At 42.7% G+C, this 23784-nt stretch overlaps 2 protein-coding genes and 1 non-coding gene across 3 annotated transcripts; 1 reads left to right on the plus strand and 2 right to left on the minus strand.

Moving 5' to 3' along the window:
- Nucleotides 1-1298: 1298 nt before the first annotated feature.
- Nucleotides 1299-1371, minus strand: TRNAE-CUC. Its single transcript has one exon. It is a non-coding gene; the product is annotated as a tRNA-Glu (tRNA).
- Nucleotides 1372-8565: 7194 nt separating this feature from the next.
- LOC102707832 (putative respiratory burst oxidase homolog protein H) lies at nt 8566-13075 on the plus strand. The gene is made up of 13 exons (XM_006646394.3): nt 8566-9081; nt 9608-9770; nt 9877-9925; nt 10037-10960; nt 11091-11186; nt 11276-11391; nt 11483-11585; nt 11709-11797; nt 11882-12032; nt 12117-12263; nt 12350-12478; nt 12566-12644; nt 12727-13075. Exons 1-13 carry the CDS (start codon nt 8709-8711, stop codon nt 12834-12836), a joined length of 2529 nt encoding a protein of 842 aa, XP_006646457.2. The 5' UTR covers nt 8566-8708; the 3' UTR covers nt 12837-13075.
- Nucleotides 12881-17255, minus strand: LOC102722260. The gene is made up of 2 exons (XM_006644907.3): nt 17101-17255; nt 12881-14032 (listed from the first exon to the last, which is right to left on the minus strand). Exon 2 carries the CDS (start codon nt 13987-13989, stop codon nt 13039-13041), a length of 951 nt encoding a protein of 316 aa, XP_006644970.1. The 5' UTR covers nt 13990-14032; nt 17101-17255; the 3' UTR covers nt 12881-13038.
- Between the last annotated feature and the right edge of the window lie 6529 nt (nt 17256-23784).

Raw genomic sequence — 23784 nt, forward strand, 5'->3', positions numbered from 1 at the left:
ATAATAGTGGAGTAGGAGTACTGAAACCCATATTTTTTTCTATAGCTTTCACTAATCTATAGTTTTATAATACAAGACCTTAAATATATACTTTTTGACTACTATAAAATTGAAAATATACTATGTAAATATAAGATGATGGAGTTTTATATATAAAAATATATTGTTTTAACACTTTAAGAAACGTGCGTATAAAAATAAGAAATAATATAGTGAAAATTAACGTATCCTTAATGCAATCCCTATTGAGCCGTTCACCAGGACACACAAGGCTGGACCCAACGACCTCTATCATCGTCCCGCGCCATTGTAAATTGTAAACACGGAGGTGCTCATGTGAGAATATAGGATGGTTGGGTCTCTAATCGCCTTAGAGCATCGTTAATAGAAAACTAAAATTAACTCCTAAAATTCTTGGATTGGAGCTATAATGGCCCTAAAAATTATCCACTGCTCCCACAAAGACTAAAAAGATTGGATCGTAATAGTTGGTTGGCTGGCTATATCAGTAGGGAGATTTAACTTTTTGTCACTTTTAGAAATGACACCTTACATATTTGTCACCTGCTGTCTATGACACGTGGGTCCTCATGTGTCTATGACATGTGAGTCTAGTGGTAAATATGTTAGTGTCATTTCTAAGAGTGACAAAAAGTTAATTATTCCATATCATTATGGTGAAACCAGGCTTTTTTTTTATTGTTTCTTGCTTCTACCCTTCCGCACGAATGATGTCCGTGGCCGCTTCACCGACGTATCGTCGTCTAAACGAAACGCCGAGATGATGCGCTGGCCATACATGTCATAAATTACGCAAAAAAAAGAGAGACAAACTTCCACACGCATGGTGGGTGCGAGGCCGTGATGGAACACCAAGACGCTGCCCTAGCCATACGGATTGGGAATGCGGATTGATTCCCAGATATGATTCACTTATAGGCTATGATTAGGAGCGAAGATAATTTAGGAATAATACTGTTTGCTGGAGGTCTGTTTCTATGGTAAAAAAATCCAAGGAAAATTCTTTTTGGTACTGAGGCCCGTGTCGTCTCACTGGTCCATAAGTCCACAAATGGGAAGTACTGACAGTATCTGGGCCGGATTATACAACGCGCTCGACAGTGGGATGGCCCGAGATCACGTCGCCTCACACAACCCAAATACCTGGGGCCTGTGCTGGACGGCGACGGCCCAGGTCGTGTGGCCCCTCGGCGTCGCCGTCCACCAATCCAATCCTGTTCGGTGATACTAGCTTGCCTGCCAGCGGCAGCGTTTGAGGAAAATGGCCACCAAAAAAATTCCGTTGCCGGGACTCGAACCCGGGTCTCTCGGGTGAGAGCCGAGTATCCTAACCAGCTAGACTACAACGGAAATGGTACAAACAGTAGAATCACGAGATATAAAATGTATGTTGTTTTTGAAATGTAACCGAAAATATCCTCAAGACACTGAAAGGTGAAAGGTACTCTGGACAAGTACCCTGTATCCACAATATTTCAGCTTGGCTTCACTCCTACCTTGTACGTATGTATAATACCGAAAAGCAGTTCGATTTGACAGGCTATGCTCTATACTAAAGGTAAAAGGAAACTAAAGTAGGAAAAATACACGTCATGCTTGTCTTTCAACTCAATATACTATCATTCATCGTCATGGTAAGGATTGTATCAAGTCTGGATTGCTTTTATTTCAAAAAGAAGGGATTGAATCGAGGTCCTAATCGACCCTTTTTTCTGTTTTTTCCCTGCTGTTAAGTGCTAACATATGATCAAAATCTTCAAACGTCATGTTGGTAGGGGAATGGTCTCATCAAAGATACGCTCTCGCTATTTCAAATTTTCAATGCCAAGAGGAACCATCAAAGAAAGCATCACCAAGCAAAAGCGGGATCGAGACTCGAATACATAATAATCCCAAAGCCCAAACCATTACTGAAGCTTAATAAACTGATGGTACATCAAGAAGGAGAGTAGGAGACACTGCCGTATGTGCAGCATCCACTAGCTAACCAGAAGTTGTTGCTAAGCGCAGCAAGAAAAGGCAGTGCGTCTCTGAATAAAATGCCAGCGCCAATGGGAAGCGGTTCTTTTCTCTGATGAAAAGAACAGTATCTCCAAACATACAAAAAGACGTCGTCTTCTCTGCGTTGGAATCGTGAGGAGATCTCGAAAGGAAGGAAAGGAACAGCTCGTTCTGAGTGGAGAAGGACAAGTCGAGAAACCGATGGCGATCAGGCTATGGCGAGCCCCACAGGTTAAAGTGTGATCCGGATGCTCCCATGTGTCACCCGCTCACTGTAATTAACGCACCATGTAGTCCAATCCTGCAGTAGGCAGCCTTGCCAGTGGCCAAACGGTTTATGGACAGGGCGTCTCGTCAGGTTACTGTCAGCATTTTACCTGAAATGGGTAAAGAAAAGGGATATTCTTGTTCTTCTGAAGGGTTTACTGCAGAGTGAAAGTGCTTCCCAGTCGCTTTCTCGTAGGAGACAGAGCATTGACCCTGTCTGGTTTCAGTTAATCGGTACGATTTATGTATACTACTCCCTCCATTTCACAATGTAAGACTTTTCATCGATTAATGAATTTAGGCAAGGCTTCTTACAATATGAAACGGAGATAGTATTTAATTAGATTCGCTACGTCGAATGATCAGCTAATATCGTCCACGGAATTCCCTATTTCTTTCTCTCTGCGTATTGATTGTTCTGGTTCAACGGGGGCACATGTACTACAAGAATCTTTTTTAGATTTGAAGATAATGAAATGACACACGTCTTCGAGTGATTATGATATGCATAGAGTACCAATGTGCTGAAAAATTGAGACTGGACATATGAATCATGAACGCAACAAGCCAACAACGGTGGGAAACGAAGCAGCATTGTGTCTGCTTTCAAGATGGAACCCAACATAGCTGAGAAAGATAGGCATTGTCGCATTGAGTTGGTACTATCCATCCAAAGAACAATAGGATATTCAATGGCCATCAAGAAGATCTTGTTAATTTGAGTGAGTTTCAGACAAGAAAAATGATTCAAACAATCTAAAAAAAATAGATTTGACTATTAATACCTGGAGCCCCTTTACTTCATCAGCTTTCCCTAAAAAAATTCTTTGAAACGGTCACTGTTTAGCAAACAGAAATGAACTGTCATCTTGACCAGACCAAATAACCACAGAGAACTCGGTGCATGCATGACAGAAGAGTATGAACTCAATCTACCCTGGCTTGACCTGATCGTAGACATACACCCAAGTTGCAATAGAAAAAATTCACTGTCACATTTTAATTTTATTTTTCTCCTGCAGGTTTGCTGCTGTCCCAACTCCCAACTTGCTGATGTGCGAGCAAGGAAGTGCCCACTTCATGAATCCTACCAAAACCCCACCAAAGCATCCACAGCTCCCTGCACACATGGGCAAATCCCCTCTGTGATTAAGATACGCTAACCATCTTCTCTCTTTTGCCATCGCTAAGACATATATACACAAGATGCTCGTTGCTGTTTGATATTGACATTACGCATGACAATCTCAGTGGTTTGTCAACCCGCTCATTGGAACCAAACTTGTGTTTGCCCCTGGACCTAGACCATCTGCAGTACTACTGTAGATCTCATAGATATCTGAAAACAATGGGCTACGGCAATAACATGACTATGATATTTTGAGGAGAAGCAGGAGCCTAATATGCTCATGTACCTCTGCATGTCTGCATTGGACCGGAGAATCGAATTTCCCATGCAAATTTCACCAAAATCAACTGTTAATTCAACGTTGAAAATTCAAATTTTAGCATAAATAGAAGCGGAAACATAAGGCCCTAAAGAAATATAAAGATGAAATATTTTGACGAGGCTCGTATGAAGAGCCAAAATTTTTAATTCTTTTGTATATGATGTAAGAGGCTAATATTTGGAATTTTTTGCATGTTATATTAATCTTTTGCTTTTAATATTTGTAATGTGTTGGTATATTGATCTCACCACTATATTGCTTGTTTTTTCTTTTACTGATGCTATGAACAACCAACAGATTCCCTGCGTAATTTTGCATAGAGTTAGATAAAAATAGAATTGGATTTAGCACCTCTTATATTTTTTGTTTCTATAAACACAATTATGGTTTATATATAATACTAAAAATATATTTGTATATTTGTATTTTATATATAAATCTTGAGCAATTTTACTGTATTTGTGTGGGTACCGACATGTACCAAATTTTTAGTGTAAAATTGATACTAAAATTTAAGTGTAAAATTGCTCATAAATCTTACTTTCTTTTTGGTACCTCTGATACCTACTCAAGGACCGTAAAATTGCTCGTAAATCTTACTTTCCTTTTGTTTCATGTTTCCATGCATACTCTTTAACTTATCTTTTTATAGATACAATTATATTTTGTATACAACTACATTGATAAATCTACACTGCTATAATCTATATCCACTATGATCCGATGGTTGAAATATTTTTTTTGTTTTCCTTTAATTAATGTAAGAATTTATAGCATTTGATGAATCATTTCAAAGCTAATATGTCATACAGTGGTACCATAAATACTTCTTCCATTCTAAACTATAAGGTTTCCTTGTCTACCTAAAGTCAACATGTAAAATTTTTCACTACTAATTGAGCTAACAAATTTGCATCATTCATGTAGTAACATTAAATTTGCATTTGAAAATTTTTTATATGATTTTGTTATAGTGATTAGCTAATAGTCAAATAATAAGGGCGAAACCAGTAAAAGTCTAACGCTTCTTATATTTTCAAAGAGATGGAGTATGATTTTGCTTTAGAGTTTAGGTAGAAAAAACAAGCAAACAGCCGTCCGAAAGAGACCCGGCCATGTGCTTAGTACTCTCTCCGTTTCATAATATAAGATATTTAATTGTTTTCTTGTAATATTTGACCATTTGTCTTATTCAAAAGATTATAAAAATGTCATTTATTTTGTATGTGACTTACTTTATTATCAAAAGAACTTCAAGCATGACTTGTTATTTTTTATATTTATACTAAATTTTTGAATAAGATAAATGGTCAAACGTTGCCACCAAAAAATCAAACATCTTATGTTATGAAACAGATATGGTACATTTAAAGTATATGTCTATCCTAATTCCAAACTATAATAACTTTTTTGTTAGAACCTCCACAGAGATGTCAAAGCATAGAGAAAACAAACAACAACACAGATGCATCTGCATCTACGAAAGTTCCGTTGCCGTACTAAACAAACGAATACAAAAACAAAAACAAAGCTCGAGACGGGAGGTCTCGGTGGAGCAGTTGAGCGAGGAGTTGAACAACCAGAGATGATGAAGCTCTCTCTGGTCTCCTCCCAACGTGCGGCCCATTTCACCGGCACCCGAATTCATTCTGCGACGACTCGGCTCCCTCCATCTGCGTGCGAGACATGCGTTGCAAACCTCCGGTCGATCCCTGGCTTCTCGCGAGACACAGCGCGCGTGATAGATGCTGCTGCTGCTACCACACATGCCAATCTATTCGTAATCTTGGCGTTTAAACAATCGCGCCTTGGAACATTCTAATTCGATTGCCAACTCGTTTTCTTTAGTGGCAAGCACAACGTTGCATGGCTACGAATTCGTCGAAGCCTTTAATTTCCGCGTAATATACGTACAGGAGAAATCATTGAGAACCCGCTTGTCTAAGAATTGGGAGTCCGTAATCATAAATAGGGCGCTGCTGCTGCTGCTAGTGCTAGCTAAGCTGATCAGGACGACGACCGCGATGCTGTTTTGTGATCGTGCCAACGAAAATCAATGCAGTTAGGTGAGGTAACGAGGAACGTACGCCATGAGAAAAGTTCGAAAGCTTCCTCCCCAACCGATTGCAAAAGGGAAAACTAAACCACCATTTGATCACTGCTCACTGTCATGTCAATCGAGCTGGCAGCCATTGCAATTGCGAGCCAGTTTATGGTCCGAGAGAAGGCCGAGAATATCAGTAACAGTAGCACGTGCGGCTTAACAACCATTTCTCTTTGCAGGCCACTTCCTTCACACCTATCCGGTTGCCTTGCCCGGAGCCCCCGACAGAGACCCACCGACAGAGAGCTCCACTTGGTTAAACGATGATAATCTCACCAGCGATTCTAGCTCGCCTTTTGGTCATTTTCAGGTGTCTCATTTCCGCGCCATCCTGCTACAAAAAAGCCATCCCTATCATTTGATCCGCGGTACGAATGCCATCTTTTTTTTTTTTCTAGACAACGGAATACTCCGTATTAGTTGGTGAATGATACCGTTTCCAATACCTTAAGCTTCTAAATTACCTGATTAAAACCTGTGAATATGACTTTACGCAATTTTTGGAAAGAACGATTATGACATATGCAACTGAATTGTGGTGTGCTGTCTGCCATTGAGGAAGAAATTTAGGTATCTATCATCTCAAAAAAAAAAAGGTAGATATACCTACTCGTAAGACACTAAGCCCTATGTCTTTTCATTTAAGCTCATGATTATAAGCTAAAATTTAAATTTTAAAACTTAAATTTAGAGTTAATTTTGGCTTTTTATCGTAGTTTATTTTTTGTCCTTATCACTAAGCACATGCATATAAAAGCTTTACTATAATATTTTTCAATCAGTAATAAGTGTTTTTTTTCTTATGCTTATGAAAAACAAAACGAAGAGGGTGATCTGATCATCTGTCCGAGTAGTCTTGATGGCCTAATTACGTAAGATGGCTGTGTTATTACTGTCCTTGTTTTCTTCCTTACCCTGTCATGTGTTGATCGTGGTTAGTTTGTTAGTCAATTAAAAGCGAGCATGTTTGGTAAAGCTCTTCTAGCTAGGACTACATTGTGTTAAACTTTGCAATGATAGATCATAAAGATGCAATGCTCCACTAAAAAATTTCAGACAAGATTTCAGATCATCGGTGCCTTTCTCAAAAGTTCAGGATATGGCTTTCACATTTGTGTGGCTTTTTAGACCGTATACAGTACCCACGCACACTAATTTCGGAGATGGCCACTTTGGCATATATTAATGCGTACAAAGCTGCATTTCATGTCCCAAGCAAGGTACTAGTTACTACCTTGCATCAGTCGATCTCATCTACTGCAATCCAGTGCAAAACTGTCTGGACTAGGGCACGGATGCTTTCCTGGCCCTGGAGGCATTTCTGCTGCTGCTGTTGTTCATCAGATATCACGTGTTCAGAGTTCAGACATCATGTATCTCCACCTTGCAAACTCCAGGCACCATATGGTTTCTGTCTCAGATCGAGCTAACCCTGCATCATGCAGGCTTTCAAAATAAAACATACACGCAGATCATCATCATTCTCTCTGTAATTCCATCATTCCATCCAGCCTGAAATAAAGCAAGCAGCATATCGCTTGCCTTGGAATCACATCAAGCCTGAACTTTTCAGTCATCCCGGTTGCTGACAGTAACTAGTGGATGTGAAAAAGAAAAATCAAAAACTGACCGTCGAGTGAACCAAATTTTACTCCGAGATTCTCCTGTTTGAAGATAGAGTGGGCCTTGCACACGATAGCCACTGTAAAACATAAGGACAAACATGTCACCTGCCCAAACAAGCTAAGCTCGCCGCCATCGTGTGGCTCCAGCTTCTACTGCCAGCAAGCGACCGTATATTCTTGGAGCTAGATATTCTGCTACTAGCCAAGCGGCATCCTTGTTCAAGTACGAAACGTGGTAAACATATGCAATCTTGGTCGAAAAGACCGCCAATTTGGCATGTTTATAGCCATCACTTAATGGCATTTAACCAAGCTAATATCATCTTTTTTTTTCTATCAGCACAATCTTTTCACTTGTACTACCAAAAATTTAAAATTCTAATCTTAAATTTTCAGTAGATTTTAAGATTTTTCCATCCTAGTTTATTTTTCGGTCTTGATTTTTAAATCGTTAATAATATGTATATAAAATTTTTATATAAATTATTTTTTATTTATAAATATAGTGTTTTACATTTTTACTTAATAAATCAAACGATCACCTCCATACCTCATCACCTCTTTAAGAAGGAACTGCAACTGATTAGCTGGGTAGTAATGGTCATCATCATCAGTATTGTACAAAGTGATTAACAGAAATGATCGTCGAATGGGGTAGCGAAGCAGGGCAGCTTTAGTTTTCCACCCTCCGAGTTCTTCCGGCGCCAGCTACCTGCGGCAAAGGCCACACGACACGCACCAACTGACCCCTTTCGGGCGCGGGCCCACGCCGTCAGTGTCCCCGAGCGAGCCACGTTGCCCCACCTAACGTCTCCTCCCTGATCCGTCCGTTCGTCATCCGACGTTCGCGAATGCGTCCACGTGTCCCCCAACCCTGACTTCCCGAGAAGAAAAAAGGACAGGGCACGACGATACGATCAGACAGGGCGGCGCGTGGGACGCAGATCTCGCATCGGACGGCGGCGATCGGCTCCGGCGGCAGCCGCGGTGCACGGCCGTCGTCGCGGCCTCGCGGCGCCGTCGCAACGGCTATAACTGGGGGAAGACATCCGCGCATGTTACCCGCCATATCTGTCCCCCTCCCCTTCCTCCTCCTCCACTCCTCGTCGTCGTCTCCCGAGAAGTAGTAGGCGTCGCGTAGTAGTAGTAGTAGCCTACCACCACCTCCCTTGGCGGGTGGGCCCCACGCCCCGTCCTCCGGTGAACTTGCCGGCGGGCGGCATTGCCCAGGGTGGGGGGATGGCGTCGCCATACGCGGACCACCAGTCGCCGCCGCAGCACCCGTCGGGGGTGCCGAGGCCGCCTGGGGCGGGGGCGGCGGCGGTGGGAGGAGGAGGGTTCGCGAGGGGGCTGATGAAGCAGCCGTCGCGGCTGGCGTCGGGCGTGCGGCAGTTCGCGTCGAAGGTGTCGATGAAGGTGCCGGAGGGGGTGGCCGGCATGCGCCCGGGGAGGATGACGCGGATGCAGTCCAGCGCGCAGGTGGGGCTCCGCGGCCTCCGCTTCCTCGACAAGACGTCCGGCGGCAAGGAGGGATGGAAGTCCGTCGAGCGCCGCTTCGACGAGATGAGCCGCAACGGCCGCCTCGCCAGGGAGAGCTTCGGCAAGTGCATCGGTGAGTCGGCTTCTGCCCTCCGCCTACCGACGGTGTGATCCAACAGCAAAAGTATCTCCGGTAAATAGGAACGAGTGCTTTAGGTTGAGAGAATATTGTGTTGGCGTCATTTTCTTTGTTTTTATCAATCATTTTTATGCTCTGCAATAGTTGTGTGATGATGCCGTGAACTGCTCATCTTTGCCCAAAGAGTTTGCAGGGACGGATAGGTCTGCCTAACTGAGATCCGCTGTTTGCTCCTCAACGATCCACTCAAATTAATGCTCTGCCTTACCAAATGGTCCCTGATTAAACAGTAATTCGGTACAACAAAATACAAGTACTAGGTGCAAATTTTATTTTCGTTATTGCACATGCTTATGAGCTTATAGCGACATGGAGTTATAGCGACGCTTCGTGCTTGAGGCAATTAGGCGACGACACATTTATTTCTTTAGATAGTTTGGATCTAGCAATGCATGTGATTCATAATTTTAATTGAACTAAGAAAAAAATTACTCATGGTTAACCTGCTTGACATCAAAAGGTATGGGGGACTCCAAGGAGTTCGCCGGCGAGCTGTTTGTGGCGCTGGCGCGGCGGAGGAACCTGGAGCCGGAAGGCGGCATCACCAAGGAGCAGCTCAAGGAGTTCTGGGAGGAGATGACCGACCAGAACTTCGACTCGCGGCTGCGCATTTTCTTTGATATGTAAAGATTCACCGTCCCCGTTAATTTCCACGCAGATGAACACAAGAAATCGATCGCCTACTGACGAAATGGAAATTCTTTTTCTTCCCTTCTCTGATGCACCCAGGTGCGACAAGAATGGCGATGGGATGCTCACGGAAGATGAGGTCAAGGAGGTGAGGAAGAATTCTTGATGGCTTGGATCGATCTCTCTCAAATCACATGGAGGGGATCATCAGCCTGGGAATTAAATATCGTTTTCTTGTTTGGCTGGAATGGATTTGTAGGTTATTATACTGAGCGCGTCGGCGAACAAGCTGGCGAAGCTGAAGGGACACGCGGCGACGTACGCGTCGCTGATCATGGAGGAGCTGGACCCCGACGACCGCGGGTACATCGAGATTTGGCAGCTGGAGACGCTGCTGCGCGGGATGGTGAGCGCGCAGGCGGCGCCGGAGAAGATGAAGCGGACGACGTCGAGCCTCGCGAGGACGATGATCCCGTCGCGGTACCGGAGCCCGCTGAAGCGGCACGTGTCCAAGACGATGGACTTCGTGCACGAGAACTGGAAGCGGATATGGCTCGTCGCTCTGTGGCTGGCCGTCAACGTCGGCCTCTTCGCCTACAAGTTCGAGCAGTACAAGCGGCGCGCCGCGTTCCAGGTGATGGGCTACTGCGTCTGCGTCGCCAAGGGCGCCGCCGAGCTGCTCAAGCTCAACATGGCGCTCATCCTCCTCCCCGTCTGCCGGAACACGCTCACCACGCTCAGGTCCACCGCGCTCAGCCACGTCATCCCCTTCGACGACAACATCAACTTCCACAAGGTCATCGCGGCGACCATCGCCGGCGCCACGGCGGTGCACACGCTGGCGCACGTCACCTGCGACTTCCCGAGGTTGATCAGCTGCCCGAGCGACAAGTTCATGGCGAGGCTGGGGTCAAACTTTGGGTACAGACAGCCGACGTACGTGGACCTGCTGGAGAGCGCGCCCGGTGTCACCGGCATCCTCATGATCATCATCATGTCCTTCTCCTTCACGCTGGCGACGCACTCCTTCCGTCGGAGCGTCGTCAAGCTGCCGTCGCCGCTGCACCACCTCGCCGGGTTCAATGCCTTCTGGTACGCGCACCACCTCCTGGTGCTCGCCTACGTCCTCCTCGTGGTGCACTCCTACTTCATATTCCTCACCAGGGAGTGGTACAAGAAGACGGTAAAAATTCTCAGGCGCCTTCCTGCGCTTAGCAGCTCATAGTTCTTTGACTTCTTTCCCTGTGACTGCAATGCTGTGAGCAGTAGAATGAAATGGACATCATCTCAATTTTTTAACTTTGTTCCTGCAGACATGGATGTACCTGATAGTTCCTGTGCTATTCTATGCATGCGAGAGAACGATCAGAAAAGTTCGAGAGAACAACTACCGCGTGAGCATCGTCAAGGTAAGGGCAACTGACTAGTGTAACTGGATCCATTCTTTCTTAGCTGGTACTTTACTCATAAAATTGGTGATGTGGTGTGGCACATGCAGGCAGCAATTTACCCAGGAAATGTGCTCTCTCTTCACATGAAGAAGCCACCGGGCTTCAAGTACAAGAGCGGGATGTACCTGTTTGTGAAGTGCCCTGATGTCTCTCCTTTCGAATGGTACCAATTCATCCTTGGCTGCATACATGTCCAAAACTATGGTTTATCATAAAGTCTCGCTTACTGTTCTCCTACGGTCCTACCTTCACAGGCATCCCTTCTCCATCACTTCTGCGCCTGGAGATGACAACTTGAGCGTGCATATTCGTACACTAGGTGACTGGACGTCTGAACTCAGAAACCTGTTTGGGAAGGTCAGTTGAGGAAGCACAGCTGCAAAGAATTGCTAGAACATTAAGTTTACCTCATTAAATAATTTTAGGAGAATAATGTAGATTGCTGAAAGATCAAGAACTAAATCTAGTATATCCATGTAGGCTTGTGAGGCACAAGTTACTTCCAAGAAGGCTACGCTTTCAAGACTTGAAACTACAGTTGTGGCGGACTCTCAGATAGAGGATACTAGGTGACTAGAAGCTCCTATGTTTCACATACCAAATGCAATTGGTCTACAACCATTTGTTAACCATGTTCATGTTTACCATTTCAGGTTTCCTAAGGTCCTTATTGATGGGCCCTATGGTGCACCGGCACAAAACTACAAGAAATACGACATTCTTTTGCTCATCGGTCTTGGAATTGGCGCAACTCCTTTCATCAGCATACTGAAGGATCTGTTGAACAACATTAAATCTAACGAAGTAAATTTCTTCACTGAAAAGCATTTCCTACCAATTTAATATAGCTGGAGGGGATAGATAACTGAAATGAGTTGATGGCAACAGGAGGTGGAAAGCATACATGGTTCTGAGATAGGCAGCTTCAAGAACAATGGGCCAGGAAGAGCTTACTTTTACTGGGTGACCAGAGAGCAAGGATCCTTCGAGTGGTTCAAAGGAGTCATGAACGATGTTGCTGAAAGTGATCACAATGTACTCTCACTCTCAATTCTTCAGTTCATTTTCTACAGTTCCTTCAGTCATAATAGAACGAAAACTAATATATATGGGGATTCCAGAATGTCATAGAGATGCACAACTACCTGACCAGCGTGTATGAAGAAGGCGACGCAAGGTCAGCTTTGATTGCCATGGTTCAGTCACTTCAACATGCCAAAAATGGTGTGGATATCGTCTCCGGCAGCAGGGTATTCTACATCTTCCCCTTCTTACATCTGAAATTCTTATTTTTCACTTTTCAGTATATTCCTCCTGTTCTGATTGATCTTTTGCAGATTCGAACACATTTTGCGAGGCCTAACTGGAGAAAGGTGTTCTCCGATTTGGCAAATGCCCACAAGAACTCGCGTATAGGTGAGACCTTTTTCAGTGAACATCGATTCAACAACTTTCAGCTTTTGCAGTAAGGTTTTTTAACACATTCATAAATATGCAGGTGTTTTCTATTGTGGATCTCCAACACTCACGAAACAACTCAAGGATCTTTCAAAAGAATTCAGCCAGACAACCACAACTAGGTTTCATTTCCACAAGGAAAACTTTTAAGACCATACCATAAGAAATCTAAACAGATTGCAGATATACTTGTATAGGAAAGAAATACGATAGCATTGGGATAGCAAATATAGTTTTACAAGTTTTGCTCTACGCTGGATTGTACAAAATATATGTTGAAAGCTAGTGTCACCATCGCGCATAGATTCTGGAATGTTTACAGATATCTATATTGGCACAGTGGGAATGCTTGTCAGAAAAATTGAGTTCCAGGTGGTGTGCCTTGAACAATCATATTTTCTCTCTTCAGTCTTTCTGCCTTTGCCAGTTTTTCTGCCCTAATGGTCTGTGCATTGCGCAAAAGGACACTATTCTGCCTCCTAGAAGCATCAGCCGTGATGCTTGCATCATCCACTGGAACAATCGCCAGAGAATTCGGTGTGGATTCTACACTCTGAACATTTCCAGACACATTCCTGTTTTTCGGAGGCCTGCCTCTTCTTTTAGGCTGACTATTGGCAGGCTTAGCTGGCACAATTGCATTCTTTCGAGGCCTGCCCCTTTTTCTAGGTTGACTACTAGCGTTCACACATGCTTGGGTATTTACTCCCGCTGCTGATGCATCATTTGATGTGGATGCTGGAATCAACGCTAGTAAGTTATTGGATTGTTCATTTGCTGCTCCAGTCATCATCTGGTTTCCCATAAAATTGTTTCCTTGGGATACTGGAACCAATGATCTGTTTGTGTTGGCTTCCGTTATAGCATAGATTTTTCTTGGTCTACCCACCTTAGGTCTGGAGTCAGGAACTGCACTCTGGTAACCAGCTTTATCCAAAATGAGTGTTCTGAGTGGCATAGTTATGTCCAATGGCAGCAGGACCTCCTCCACTTCACGCCACTCGAGATCTTCCTGGTCTCCATCTTCATAGGCAACACTGTACCAATTGCTTTCACTGTCATACTTGACCACCTTCCCTACATAATCCTTGTCTCCAAAAAGTTTCCTTACTTTTCGCCCTTCTAACGATTCACCAAAATGATGATCAACTTGAGGCTCTGCAGCATTACTTGGTTCAGATTGTGAAACAGGTGTGCAGTCAGGAGGCAAGTCTGGAACACCATTGATAATGATGGCAGGCTCTCTGGCAACTTTAACAACAGATGCAGTCTCTGCTTCTTGTTTGCCATGGATCTCCTCCATCACCTTATACCGTACGAGTTGTCCCTCAATGTACCTAAACAGCCTGGCAACGAAAGGTTATGAAACATCTCCAAACTAAGAGTTTAAGACATTGCAAGCAAGCTTAAGCAGAAGTTCAAGCAAAAGTTTGCAGAACAAGCAACCATTAAACAAGCACTTCAAAGTTAATGTAATATGTACAAACCATAAAAGGCAGTGTTGAGCACCTGAGAAGCTAGGAGCAACAGTATTTCACACATGTGACATATGGTTTCATGAAGACAATGGTATGGTATGTCTTGCTGGAGTATAAGCATGTTCATGTAGAAAAGAAAAAACAATAAAGTGTGGTTAGGCCTACCAATGGGTTGGGTGGAAATCTGGTTTTGGCTACATACTTTTGGCTCTAAAATGGGTTCAACGGTTCAACCTATCAATTTCACTGGATCACACCCAAATCCTCACCCATCTCCCTCATGGAGAGCACAACAATGTGTCGATGCCAATATAGTGCACATGATGCGTTCAGAGAGCTAGGAGAGGAGTTTGACGACCTTGCGGCAACGAGCTCAGATAGCAACATGATGAGCAAGGCAGTGGCACACCTACAGGTGGTAATGGGCCAAGGCTCTTGGGTCCTTGTATAACCCTACTTAACCCTTAAAAAAAATTATCTCAAAAATCTATAAGATTTAGTCCACCCTATTTTAGACCCAAGCCTTAAATTTTGTAGGCAAGAAAGTTGGACCCATTACCACCCCTAGGCGTACCCATGGAGGAGGCCCTTCTTCCATGGAAAGCCGGCAAGTACAAGCAGCAAACGGAGACTGTGGCCCAGCTCCCAATAGCAGCGATGCAAGCATTGGAGAGGAAAACGGAAGACAATGAGAGAGGAGGCGGGGGTCCTGGAGTTCGGCCAGTGGTTGAACGCAATGTAGCAGCCGGCGGGGACATGTGGAGGAGCAGCGTCGAAAGAAGAGGTGCAGGGCGATGGAGCAGAGAGGCCAACAACAAGCAGCAACAGAGACAGAGAGCCAGGCAGCGCAGGCTGGCAACTCGACGAGCAGAACAGAGAACATTAGTGGGCAGCAGCAACTAGGTTTGGTTTTGTTTTGTGAATGGATTGAACCATTTATAATCTTTTGGTTTTGCTCAGTTTAGATTGGCTTTGTACTTGGGGTGGGCTGGTTCAGATTCTGTGAGTGAATAATCGATTTGGATTGGTTTGCGATGTATGTATAAAGAGAAATGAAGTGGGGTGGGTTTGATCTGGATTTCAGTCCATTCGCACCCCTAAGTGTGGTATTTCTGAAATTCTGATACATCTGGCCCAGCAGCATTGGCATTGCCAGTTATTTGCTGCCAATTTTAGCATTGCACTAGAGATTGAATTCAGCCATCAACTGGTAATGTTCCACCTAGTAGTTTACTCGTTTTCTGGTTACTGTTTTGCCCGAAACATCAATTTTTAAAACAACCAGAGGCCACTTCAAAATATAACAGCTGTTTCTATTAGCTCTAGTTTCAGAAATAAAGGGGACAACCAAATTGAATTAAAAACTAATTTACATAATCCAGACAAAGACAAACTACAATCACAATAATCTGTCTTTTTCACGGAGTAAAGTACAACTCAGATAAAAACTGTTTTAATATTGATTAGAACACTTATGCTACTAAATATTTTCCTTGAAACTAGTTCATATTCTTTATAAACCAGCTACCCAAATATGTTTGAGAAACAGTTATTTGAAAGTTTTGATCACAGCATCACATCATATACAAATTTGCTTGGATATTTTCAGTGAGAGTACAAAGCTGATTCACAAATAGAAGCTATGTTGAAGAAACAAGGACAATGCACTTCTCTCTCCATTTTACAATCAAATAAAAAGTAGTTTGATGCAAAAATAATAATAAATATAAAGAGAGTAAGTAAAACAAATTTGAAAGTTTTGATCACAGCATCACATCATATACAAATTTGCTTGGATATTTTCAGTGAGAGTACAAAGCTGATTCACAAATAGAAGCTATGTTGAAGAAACAAGGACAATGCACTTCTCTCTCCATTTTACAATCAAATAAAAAGTAGTTTGATGCAAAAATAATAATAAATATAAAGAGAGTAAGTAAAACAAAACACCAAAATGTCCTGCCTTCGGCTGATAAGACTTACCGAATATAAAATAAATATTTTTATGAAGATAAAACCTACTGTCATTTCTTCATTTCTCATGAAAAAATATGTCAGTTGTGGACACGATGTATTGGAACTAGAGTTTAGTACAGATGTTTCAAGAAAAAGGTAGTAATTTGTATTAGCATTGTGTAAATCTGACCCACAGCGTAACACACTTTATACTAACACTGCTTCATTTCCAGTTCCCAGTATGTTTTTCATTCTAAGCACATTCCGACGTAGTAACAATTTCTTGTCTATGTCTATGATTTTCATTGTAACTAACTACCACCTTCGAGGAGAGGAGGAAACTGTGTTCTCCCACAAATAGAAAGGCATCACCTTAAATCCATTGTATCATTTCTGAGTATGAACATGTCACCGCTATGCCAGGGCTCTAAGTTCTAAACAAGACCAAATCAAAAGTCCAGCCAAATCACAAAATTATTAAGGGCACAGACCTACAGTCAATTCAGCATAAGTCTGCATTTGAAGTACTCTATCAACTAACCATCTAAAATTATCTGAACCGTCTAGGATACCTAGGCGAGAAGGCCATGACATTTTCCTCGTAGAGCAGATGGAACTCATGGAAGGCCCTAGGTTCATCCGATACCCAATAGATCTAACGGATGCGCGTGGAACCTCGTTCACTAGATAAATCGGAGGATGCATTTCATCTAACAAAAAGGCTCTCGCAGTTTACCACCGCAGAGGATGCAAGCTACAGAATGTAGTGACGAGAGGCAGATGTAGAGAAATGGATGGCGGATTCAGCAGCCTCATCTCAGACTTGCCCGGTTCCTGCGCGACGAACTGTGCTCAAGAGAACCGCAGAGCGCGTAGCCTCCGCTCCCCGGGCCGCCTTAAGAGACCGAGCTCGCTGTCCCCGGGTCGCACAAACCCTAGCTTCCGCCTAGAGAGGGCAGGGTGGAGCTCGATGGCCGTACCTGACAGCAGTCCGGAAGCTCAAGTTGGGGGGGCGGGGGGAGGAGGCTGGCGAGGCGAGGCGAGGCGACGGGAGGCGGCCGCGCGGTTGCCGCCGACTCGCCGTCACCGGGGACGGCGAGAGACTCGAGAGAGAGGTGGCCGCCGCTCCCCTGCTGGCACTGCATCCAGGACATGGGCTGCCATCCGCTGGTTTTTCTCGACCAAGATGGGGGGCGAGGCTGCCATGGGCTGCAGCCTTCCAAGGTCCATCTCGGTCTGATCTACTTTTTTGAGGCCCAAATAAATATTTTATTTGAAATTTTTTAAAGATATGCTTAGCAATTTATCTATTTTAATATTATTATACACAAATTTATTATAACGTTATATATTTTAGTTCTAATTTTATTCCTGTAAAATTTTTACTACACTATTACACAGCGTAGCATAAGAAAATCAGATCCGTTGGATCTAAAGTAACGGACGGCTCACATTTACGAAAGTCGTATGCAATATGGGTAAATTTTAATTTCGCTAAAAGCTTTTTTGGTTTTTTGTGTTCCGACCATTCAACCCCTGGTTGGCTTAGTTCTCCGTGTTCAATCCTCGGTATATAACATCTTTATATGTTGGTATTTTAGAGAAGAGTTCTAACAATTTTGCAGAAGAATGCAGCTCTTACGTCTTCATGACGTCATCATCGATTCTCTTGGATGATCTTAACACTTAACTGCTCATTGTCATCCAATAGTTTTACTGAGTTATCTTAGCATCATCTTACATCAGTAACATCACCTTTTGTATATACCATGATTTTTGACGCTACATGCATATTTTTTTACTGCGGTTGGTAACTGTGATAGAGACTTTCAGATGAAAACAACAAAATGATCATTTCACTTGGGAAATCTCTGTCTCCTGAAGTGCTTTGACCATCCAACGAAATCTTTGTGTGTTCACATTTCAGCTGCTGTCATGCATGACCCCAAAATGCTTAAGCTACTAATACCAATTGCGTTTAATAGTTAACAAGTGGCAAGGAATCACTAGCTAGCTAGTTTACAACTGCCATTTGCGGGAATTACTTGGAACACTTCCATTACCTATTACTACTAAACAAATTCGACTTTGTGTTGTCACTGAGCATTACTAAATGCATCTGCACCCCTTTGCTGATTCCATCTTTTCTTAGCATGTTCTTTCTCCCCTTGAAGGAATTTCTGCAGAAAATCTTTTGACCTCATTGTCACATTCGTTGTCCTGTTTGACCTTAATCTTGAATCCGTCCTTAAGCAAACCAATAATACTTTTTCATTCAAGATCCCTCGCTAGAGTGCGCCAAGATCATATCTTTTTTGTTTTTTGTTCTAACCTCAAGTAAGAGCTTGCTTATTGGTGTAGTGGTTAGGGTGGGCTAGTGCCCTACATTTCTTACTAGGGTCAACAATAGCATCCAAGTGTGCACTTTTAGGTGTTAATTCATGCCATGTGTTTTGCTGATGATTGATTTATCCGTGAAAGTAAGGCCATCATTTGATTCTTGGGCCTTACAATTGTGTGAGTAATCTTCACAATACTATATAGAGAGGGAATGCAACACCTCACATGATTCCCTTGTTCTTCCCTCTCCCACTTGAGAAAGTGGTTTGGTGCTTCTAATTGTAAATGGTTTCTTGATTATTTTGCATGCTACTACAAATATGCTTTGCCGTTACACACCATTGCTGGCCACACTCTCTTTGCAATTGTAATCATCATGAAGCTAAGTAACTTAGCTAGCTATTCTACCTGAACTTTAGCGCATTAGCCAACATCAACTGTCGAGCGGCGGTACCGCGTTAGCTGAAAAAAAGGGCTCAGCATAGCTGAAAGAGGGAGGCGGCATTTTGACTATATTCTATAGTCATCACATTCAGCAACAGCAATTACAAAATTGAATAAACATGAGCTTACCATATGCGCAAGAATTTGTGCCAAAAAAGAGTACTAATTACACTTGAAATCATAGCTAGTTAGAGCAAGTTTAATAGTATAGCCAACTACTAGCTATAATTCATCAATAGTCAATTCATACGATAGTTACCTACAAAACATTAATACATGGTCCTACATATCATACACACATTGCGTTTTGGAGCCCGTGCTGCAGCTGACTTTAGTAGCTCACTACTCTTATTTCTTCTCTCTTACCTGTTTAAAATATGTTTATAGTTGGCTTATAGCCTGCTATTGTACCTGCTTTTAAGATAGATTATCTGCACAAAGTACTCTGCTTACCGGCCGACAAAGATTCGGCAGCCACCCTCCCCGCCCTACGGAGTGAAGGGAAAGAGGGATAATAGCCTTGCTGAAAGCTATAAATTCCAAAGAGTCAGAGAGGGATAGGGGCAGAGAGATTCAGCTGCTGTGTTGCTCTAAAATACTGAGGAAGTGGGAGAATTAGTGCCCCCTTAATTATTATAGGGCTCTCCTAGCATAATAATCTACTTTTGTCATCCCTAACCTATACGCAGCATTAGAAGCCATTTGCATGCCTTTGGAAACTTACTTGGCACAAAGACAAGAAACTGCAAATGGCCTTCATGTGAGCTTGGGAATGTCTGGTGTTACAACTAAATTAAAAAATAAAGACGGTACTTATTGGTAGCCCGCAGTATATAGGGATTAGGGAGATGCCGACCTCCTTCCTACAAGTGCAAAGATGCAATGGTCACTTTCATGACATAATTAAATCAGGCAACCGATCACATGAATCCCATCGTCACATGCAAAAGTTTGTACACTCACATAGAAGAGTTTGAATCGAAGTGATGATCCTGGCTAGCTAATGGCTTATGCTGTCACACGCCATTATGTCATGTGTGTTAGATAGATGTGTTTGATTTGCACTTGTTTTACCTTCTACGAAGGTAACTGTAACAACAACTGGCTGTCAAAGCATACTGCTGTTCCATTTTCTCCCGGTTTCTTCTCAACAAACAACGATGCAGTGCAATTCGAAAAAAAAAAAAAGCGGGCAATACATTAACTCAACATGCACGGAGGCTTCTCCATTGCTCTTCTGATCATTGATTTCTTCTCCATTGCTCTTCTGATCATTGATTTGAGTCGCAATATATACACTTGGGGTTCTTATTCTCGTTTGACTCGTCTTTACGGTATCCTGTCCTGGTCCCTGGCCCGGCGACGATCGTGCCCGTTGCCATCGGGCTAAAGGTGTGGGTTTTTTTTTTTTTTTGGAGGGAGGGTTCTTGCTTGCGTTCCTATAACTCATCGACACATGATTCCCGAAATCGAGCTCGAGATACAGGTGAGGATTGGAACTGAATTCGCTCTTGCTCGTTGGACGATCTCCTCGCCATGTCCTTTCGTTGCATCTCATTTTCGTGCTACATTTCGAGGCGCAATTCGTTGCTGCTTTAATTGTTCGTTGGTGATAAAAATTGCGATGCTTTTGGGTGGTCAAAAGGGAGTGCTGATAGTAGAGGTTAATTGCATCTGAGCTCCTGCGAATCGGATTTCCCCCTCGGTGTAATCTGCTCGTGATAACTTGGTTTATCCTCGTCCAGAAATATTTGGCCGCAGTTTTATCCCCATATATGTTCTTTTGTATTATAGAGACGTGACATCCACAATCTAAAAATGGCAGAATCAGGGAATGCCGTTCGGAAGGAAGCAAACAGTGTTTTGGTGCAAGAAGCCAAAAATATCAGCATTGTCTATTATTCAACTAAGTTTTTTTTAAAAAAAATTTACGGTATAATTTACTCGTAATATATAAGTAGTGCCACTATTAAGAGTCACTTTAGGAATTTTCCGCAAAATTGTGAAGGGCATTTTAGTAATTATGTTTTTCTTATGCTTATAAATCAAAATTTGAATTTCAAATTGCACTTTGCACTAGGTCTAGCGCACTTTTATTTTGCGCCAAGTTGTATTGAAATAATTTTCACTTAACATCGCGATACATCATCAAACCTCTAGAAAATTAATAAAACATCATAAAATTCAAACAAACTTGGTCAAACATGGTTAAATTCAAGACATTTTATAAATTTTAGTCATATTTTACAAGATTTTCCTTCCAATGATATGACAAAACCAGTGCAAAATAAAACTTAAGTAAAAATGTGTACTATGTTGATAAATCTATCATAAATTCAACTTTAGTAGTTTTGCCATATAGATGAGTTGAGCTATTGAAGTTTGATGAGTGCTCAAGAAAAATATGTATCTGAGGAGGGGAAAAAAGTTAAAATCACTATTTTCTCGTGTGTGCGAGCCCGATGATAGTATGCCACATTGCCAATGCCACCATGTCGATAGCCTTCTTCTTCAACGCTCATCGCTTATGTTTGGCAAAATTTGCTACAGGACATCAGAAAAAAACGTGTAATTAGCTGGTGGACACCGTAAAAACATGAATTTGCTGTAGGACACCGCAAAAATATGGTAATTAGCTAGTAGACACTCCGGCTATTATTTTATTAATTTTAGAGTCAAAAATTTTAAAAATTATGAAATTGCCCTCGGTGGCCGGGTTGCCGCTGCCCTCACCGCAGCTGGGTCGCCACTGCCGCCGCCTACTCAGTCGCGTAGGCTAGGATGTGGAGCCGAGACCGACTGGGTATAGTTCGACTGGACCCAGTCGGCATAACGGGTTTGCCACCAAGGGCAATCTCGTTATTTTAAAAATTTTTTACTTCAAAATTAATAAAATAATGGCCGGAGGGTCTGCCAACTAATTACCATATTTTTGTGGTGCCCTGCAGCAAATTCATGATCTTATGGTGTCCACCGACTAATTACACGTTTTTTCAATGCCTTGTAGCAAATTTTGCCTTTATGTTTTATACTTTTATTTTTGTCTATCATAAACCCTAGCTAACGAGTAACGACCTTAATCCACCGACCTCTGCAGCTCTGCTAAGCCTACAAGGCTACCAACAAAAACTCCCACGTCCCACATAATTATTCCATATCAGGATTTTGAGCAACTTGTCACTTTGTCAGTAGTAAGCTGAAGGCGAGAAAGTTGAAACACATTCCACCAGTTACTGCCTGAAGTTGAATTTGGGCAGGTAGCTAGGGCATATGATCCTAAAAGGAGGTATTAGTGCGCAGACATTCATTTTCTGATGGGTAGATTTTTTTTTCATTCAATTAACACAGAATACGAATGCACACGACGTGAGCACATTCCTAAGTATGTTCCTTTTTAACACACTAAGGGGTTGTTTAGATGGAGCTAAACTTTTTAGCCTCATGTCACATCGGATGTTTGGACACTAATTTAAAATATTAAATATAGACTAATCAAAAAACTAATTTCATAAATGAGAGCTAATCCGCGAGACGAATTTATAAAAAACTAATTTCATAAATAATTAGCAAATGTTTAATGTAGCATCACATAGGCTAATCATGGATTAACTAGGCTCATTAGATTCGTCTCGCAAATTAGTCCAAGATTATGCATGGGTTTTATTTATAGATTACATTTACTATTTATAATAATAAGTGTCCAAACATCCGATGTGACTAAGGGTTAAAGTTTAACCCCTATAAACAAACACCTCTAACAAAAGATAGAGGGTGTCGATATATTCGAGTTACAGTTTCTCACACACAGGAAATTATTTTCGTTACTTGGTTGAATACCTACATCCTTTTCATGCATCTAGATAGTTATTAAAAATATTTTGTAACAAAATATGTTAATACAGCATATCGTTCTATAGACGTACAAGTTCAAATTTGACTTGCACAGGTTATAACAAAAATAACAAATTTAGTTGTAAACGTACATATACTAGTTTTAATTAATTTATTTTTTTTAATTTGTAGAAGTCAAATTTGAATACGTATGATGTTGCGTGATATGTCTCGTATCAATCATCTTGTCATTTTTTAATTTTTATTATTCTATAAAAAAGCTATCTATATAACATACCAAAAAAATGGATGTCCAACCAAGAAACGAAAAAATACATCTCCTTTGCCCACGCCATCTTGATAAATGGTGCTTGTAACCTTGGCTGTTGAGTGGCGATTCCTGGGGTTACGGACTCTCAACTAGTTAATGAAAACACAGCATTGCTTTGAGCGGAGTCCGGTAGTGTTTAACTATTCCACTGCAGCCGCGAAGGCGGGAACAGGTCCTAGCGACACTCTCTTCCATTTCACCAGATCGATTACAGCGCATTTGCAATTCGCCGGCCGAATTCTGGGAATTTCGCACGATCACCACCGCTAACCCGCACGCAGTTCGTTGGGCGAAAGAGTGAGACGGCCCTCGCCGAACAGCTAACCAATTCGGGGGGCCGGATCACGTGTGCGCGCACGCGTGCAGCTAGGCAGCTCCAATGGGGAACTCGCCGACGAGACGGGAGAAGAAGCGGCCATTAATACCCTCACACACCCAAACACACAATGCAAAGCCGAGAGACACCTATCGCCATGGGGGAGCCGGGGAGGTCGATCGATCGATCGATCTGTCCAGCAGATGGTTGCGCGTCACGGACGCCTCGCCTGTGGCAGCGACGCGCCGACAGCGATCCGCACCCGTTTGACCTCAGCTCCCTCCCTCTCCCTCCCACCCCTCGCCGTTTCGCCATCTCCCTCCCACATGAAGGGAACAACAACCCAATCCCTCCGGCCCGCCACCGATCGAGCCTGTGCCTGAGTACGAGTGGAACTGCATG

This window comes from Oryza brachyantha, chromosome 1 (genome assembly GCF_000231095.2).
Source record: "Oryza brachyantha chromosome 1, ObraRS2, whole genome shotgun sequence".
Classification (NCBI taxonomy): domain Eukaryota; kingdom Viridiplantae; phylum Streptophyta; class Magnoliopsida; order Poales; family Poaceae; genus Oryza; species Oryza brachyantha.